Source organism: Ambystoma mexicanum, chromosome 13, assembly GCF_040938575.1.
Source record: "Ambystoma mexicanum isolate Mex_15411 chromosome 13, UKY_AmexF1_1, whole genome shotgun sequence".
Classification (NCBI taxonomy): domain Eukaryota; kingdom Metazoa; phylum Chordata; class Amphibia; order Caudata; family Ambystomatidae; genus Ambystoma; species Ambystoma mexicanum.
Window position 1 is genome coordinate 225978306 of NC_090938.1, and position 6079 is coordinate 225984384.

Sequence of the window (6079 nt, forward strand, 5' to 3'; positions counted from 1 at the left end):
GCCATGCAAGATGCTTTGAGAATGCAGCCCCGGAAAGGATGTTGCCCCGTGCAGGTTTCTATCCTTGTGGTTGCTATGGGTGTGCATAGAGGCACAGATGCAAACCCCACCTACCAATTATTATTGAGGTGGCTAGCGTGAGGCTCATTGAGCACACCCTCTTTAATGTACATCGGATGCCGGGCAAAGATCTGGTCAAATTGTAGAGTAATACTGTATCGCAACAATGCATAACTTTGTCATGACCACTTAGTGGGCCACAAACCCTACAGACTATGGCAAAACTTCTTATATCTTCACTGACTGCTTCCACTCTGCAAACATATTTTCATGTTGATTTTCTTTTATGTTTTCAAGCAAATATTGTGACGGTGCTGGTCTTCTGGCGAAGAAACTGCATGCTGTCGGCATCCAGCCGGTACTACCTGATGGCCATGTCAGTGGCGGACACCATGGTCCTCATACTCATCGTGATCCTCGAGCTGATCCTCAAGTACCACATCCCTGAGCCCTTCTGGTACAAGGACCCCTGGTGCACGATTCGTGATTTCTTCAATTATGGTGCCTACAACGCCTCCATCTGGCTAGTGGTCGCCTTCACAACAGAGCGTTTCATCTCTATCAATACCTTGCAGCTCAAGGCCAAGGTCTGCACGCCCAGAGGTGCCCTTTATGTGATAAGTTCAGTGTTCCTTTGCAGCCACATATGTGCCATCCCTTACTTCTGGGCTAATGAGTCAAAACCAGACAACCTCACCGGGAGGATGGAGTGCGTTTATAATACCGTGGTGCCCAGTTTCTACGTGGAAGGGTTGGTTTGGTTCCAGACCACCCTGGTGTACATCATCCCTTATATCATCATCTTTACTCTGAACGGGTTGACGTTACGGCAGATTTACCGCAGTAACAAGGTCTACAGTGACATGCGCGAGACATCCCAGAGATATAAAACCGCTTCCCACTTCCGGGCCCAGAAAAAGAAGTCTGCAGTGCTCCTGGTTACAGTGTCAATGACCTTTGCATACCTGTGCACCGCCCGCTTTACCACACAGATCATTTTGCGGACTTTCTTTTATGGGATCAATAGAAAAGACTACGATCGGTCCATCAATATTGCGGCTGATATAGGCACTATGCTCGACCTGACCAATGCTGCCGTTAACATGTACTTGTATGCCTGCACCCAGTCCAGGTTCCGGCAAGAGGTGTTGGCATGTGCAAAAGCAGTGTTTTTGCCCTGGAAGCATTATGGGAATCGGAGAAAGCACCCTTCGGCTGTTTTCCAGATAGACTCTCTGCAGCAAAACCCAGTGCTGGGAGTCATTAACGGTTCTCCCAAAAATAACGTCCTTGCACCTCAAAGAGAAGATTAAAGAGATGTTCAATTCTTCAATTACAATAACTTACTGGACCAAAGGTTCCTATTGGTGCCTCCAGACTGCTGAACTGTCAGCATACATGTGCTTCACTAGATTTGGGGGAAGGATCACAAGTATGGCATCTTCCATTTTCCCACATGCAGCATTCTCTCCCTCTCCTTTGCACACTTCCTGGACGTCTTCAGTTTTTACAGTGCCTCCAGGATCTTCTATATAGGGGCGATACATTTTGATCTCAGTGGGTATACCAATTTCATAAGAAGTGTGCATTGCATTTATTGAGTTTAGCAGACCCTCTCCTCTGCCCTGTCTCAAAGGTTGCCATTGGGTATCAAAACAATAGCTTAACTAATACTTAAACCTAACGTGAGAACTGAAAAACATGCAAACTGCATGGTAAATCACCACAAAGATTTAATAGTAAAAATACTTCCATCAGGGATTTGAAGGTTAAATGTAATGGTTGAATAGAGTATGCCAAATTCTAAAATGTCTCTCGACTTTGGAACGGTTGGTTTTATTATCGCCCGTCGCACAGTTTTAGGCAGCAACATGCTAGGTTTTCAACAAAAAGCTTTATTTTTCTTTTAATGCTTACAGTGTCTTATTTGTACTTGATGTTACGGCAGCACAAAGCACGCAGCTCTTACAGTGTAAGATCTGTCGCTTCGGCAAATGCTTTGTGCTTCCAGTGAGCCGATGAAGGGTGTGGCAGTGTCAAGCAATTACTGGTGGGATTTTTGATATCTGTGCAATTGAATCACCAAAAATGTCTGGCAGCCCAATCCAATTTCTCGCATTGGTTGCAATCAGGAAATAATTGAAGACCCCGCTCTCCAAGGAACTCCCTGTCAACTGATTACTTCCTAGTAGTTATTTCACTTTGCTCCCTCGTCCCCGTTATCTTACTTGCCTTTTTGTTCTGTACCCTCCCCTTTTTTGTGGATTACATGCATAGATACAACCTCAAAACATATTTGTGGCATTTCAAAAGCACTAGACATCAGTTTTGAAGGGTTTGTTCACAACACCTAAAAATGTTGTATACCATTTGCCTTATCTCATGTGCCAGTAATACAAAGAAGCAGCCGAAATGTAACCATCCTGCTTTTGCTGTGTACAGCACACAGCCCCTGTGTAGAAGTGCCAGCAAAGTGACACCATACTCCCTTTGATCACCCCCCCCCCCCCTTGATATCAACATAAGAAGAGATATCTTATAACGGCTGCTCGCAAAAGTGAACCACTGCACATCTTAAAAAATAATAATTAATGTTGAAGAAAAGTGGCAACAGCATGTCCATGAACATTGATTGAAAATGGCAAAAACAACCTTCTTCTAAACCTAGAAAAAACTAAAGACAAACATACTTTTAACAGATAAGTAGTCTGATTGGTTAAATCACAGGAAAAGCAAAGACAATTGGCACCAATATAGTCAGTTGTTAAGGGTTTCTAACACACAATTGGAGCTCAGGATATGCATACTTTGGTGTCCGGTCAATTGGTCGACAACAAACTGGTCGACTGCAATTTGGTCAACACCATTTGGTCGAATGCCAAATGGTCATATTTTTTTTTTTTATATATATATGTTTTGTGGCTTTTCGTGTGGGAAAAAGGGGAAAAAAAAAAGAAAAAAAAGGAGGTTGGGGGGGAGGGGGGGACCCCCCCAAAAAAAACCAAAAAAGGGGTAAAAAAATCAAAAAAAAAAATCGACCATTTGGCAGTCGACCAAATGGTGTCGACCAATTGTCCGGTCGACCAAATGTTTTCGACCAATTGACTGGTAACCGCATACTTTCATCTCGAAAGCTCCATCTACAAGGATTCAGTCACAAACAATATATAGTCAAGGTGGCAACAATTAGCTATGGAACACAGACTTTGCATAAGAAATGGCTAAAGGTTGCAGGTGTGACAATTGTTTCTTCTCACAAAAAAACAGTCCGTTTCTTATTGTAAGTTTTCTCAGGTGCTTGGTGGCGGCCCAGCTGGCTAATCCAAAGGTAATTGAACAAATGCAAACCTTGGTATTCCTGGCAAGGTTATCTAAATCTTCTGAGGTTGATTGCAAGTGTACCCATTTTGACTGATTAATAATAATTGAATACAATAGTAGAGTTGTCTAGCACCATATCTTTGTCTTGTGATATGATGCTTTACACAAGGCTGCCTATTCTCTTACTGTAATCCCAATGAGTGATGTATCTCGACAATGAATAAAGTGTTCCCTGGGTCTTGCTTTTTGTTCTGAATCTTTGGAGAAATGGCACTACAAGGAGAAAAATTAACATTTGAAATATAATAACTGCAAAATGTAACAGGTGGTATGTGCGTAGAGGTTAGACATTTCCAAATATTGCTTACAAATGTATTGTTTTCCAGTTGCAAATTATTTCTATTGTACCTGGTTATAGGTTAAGAATGTTTAAATATTCGACTGTATAGGACAAACAAGAAAAAAAAAGATTAAAAAGAGATAACTACAAAATTCCACTTTACACCATTAGAAGACAATAAGCAGTACCAAAATGCACAATGTTTTCTAGGATTTTCTCTGTAGTAGTTCAGCGATGTCCACATGCCCACATGCCTGCCTTAAGATCCGGTAGAAAACATTTGTAACTTGTCAAGTGGAATTTCCATCGTGGGACCACATGTCTTTCTTTGTATTATTTCTGAAATGCACAAGGTCTTCACAGAACTAGGTTTGAAACACAAGCATGTACTGACAATATTTTTTATAAGAATTACAAAGTTGACATTTGAGAGATTAATTTAAACAAATCTGGGAAAATACGCGTTCTATTTTTCTAGTTGTATGTTGATGAAGGTATGTATTGAATTCAGTTCATTGGTGTGGTGATGACTCAAACTGTGAGCCGTGCCAGTTTTAGTCTAGCCTTTGTGCTAATATACTTTATGAAGAAAGCATATGTTAATGACAATTTACAAGCTCACATATTTCAGATACATGTAGATGGAGGTTAGAGCTTGATAGGGAATGGGGAAGGAGCTGGATATAAAACCTTACGATATGCAGTTTTCTAAATGCGCCTTGATCTCATTGTGAAGGATCATAATGGTCAATGTACTGAAAAGACGCCAAGAAATGACAATTTGTTGAAATTTAGATTCTATGTAATCGCAGGTTCAAAACTAAGTAAGACATTTGTAGTTTCAAGGTTTATAAAAAGTTAGCGCTTTCGAATCACCTACATGGAAATGGTATGGCGCTCATTCAACCCCAGCAGTTTTTTCAAAGTAATTATTTTTGACAAAATTACTTTGAAAAAACATATCAAAATATTTGGGAGTGGGGTAAGGAGTTACAAGGGGCCGGGAGGCGGTTGGGGTACAGTTTATAATCAAGGGAAGGAGGGCTTGGGCGGGGGATCCCCCAAATATATATATTTTTTTCATTTCAGTGAGATTTTTCAAAATAGTTTCCTCAACAAATATTATTTGCGAAAAAACTCATGTCGCTGTAGGGACCCATGGAAAACCATATAAATTAAACCATAATTTGTTTGAATGTTCTGCAATATATGGTCTGTACTGTTCTTTCTTTTAGTTACAACATTACACTAATTGGTAATTGTTCTTAAACATTTGAAAATAAATCTTACCCATGGTTACAGACATACACCTTTGAAGGGACATCCAACTTGAAACTAGGCAGAAGTAAAAGATGCACATTTTACCATCATCATCAAATAAGTTTATTCGGAATAAATATCCATAAGCCACATTACAAAAACACATAGTTAATCCAGTATACATTGATGATTAAGAAGCAATTCATAAAAGTTTGAACAAGATGAATAAAAAAGTCATAATGATGACAGCTAAAAACAGATAAAAAGTGCCTGTGTTCAGTCAAGTTACAATGTATTTGTTCCGTCGATACCAGGCTTTTCTTAAGTACTCTACACAACCCCATGCCACTGGGGTAGTGTTCGCTAACAACAAAAAAATCAATGCAGGACTAACCTTGCTGAAACCTGCATTTTTGAGCAATGGCATGATAGTTATTCTTCTTAAATACAGGTAAACTGGGCAGAACATTACAAAATGCAATAAGCCCTCCTCGGGCCAGTGACAGCACGGACAGGCTGTGGATTGTTGTGTGGTTGACCAATTTTTGCCATAAGGAGTTAAAGCATGCCCGTGTCAGGGCCCATCGATCTGAAGGCTTGTGGCTATGCAGAAAATACGGATGAATACCCTCGTCAGTAGATATCAGAATATGCCTTCTATTCGCTGCAACTCCGAGCGCAAAGGTTTCTCTGTTTGTGACAAGAATTACATGACACGATTGTTTGTTTTTTGGCTCTACAAGGTGATAGAAGGGTTGCGGGACACTGCAAATTCTCGGCATTTAACTGGGAAATACATTTAAAGATATTTGACAGCCTTGGAATTTTATGATATGTTGGACTAAAAACCAGAGCGCTTATGATCATATGCGTTAAGGAAGCTTTTGAATGTGTACCATATCGCCAGCCAACGCGAGAGAGGAGCTATCAGCCACTCACCACCAATATGGGGACAGCCTAGTTCCATGTGTGTAGCATAGTTAGGTGCCGATTGGGGTAGGCCAAGCAGTTTTTTTAGGAAAGAGTTCTCTATGCTTTCATTGGGGGTAACTTTCTCCAAGTCCCATAGCGTTGCCCCATAGTTGGTAGCGGCTTTGG

The 6079-nt window shown here is 40.7% G+C and overlaps 1 protein-coding gene across 1 annotated transcript; it reads left to right on the plus strand.

The window, feature by feature from the left end:
• Positions 1–275: 275 nt before the first annotated feature.
• On the plus strand, positions 276–1373 carry LOC138520288 (probable G-protein coupled receptor 139). The gene has a single exon (XM_069632733.1). The coding sequence runs from the start codon at positions 276–278 to the stop codon at positions 1371–1373; it is 1098 nt and encodes a 365-aa protein (XP_069488834.1).
• Positions 1374–6079: the final 4706 nt, after the last annotated feature.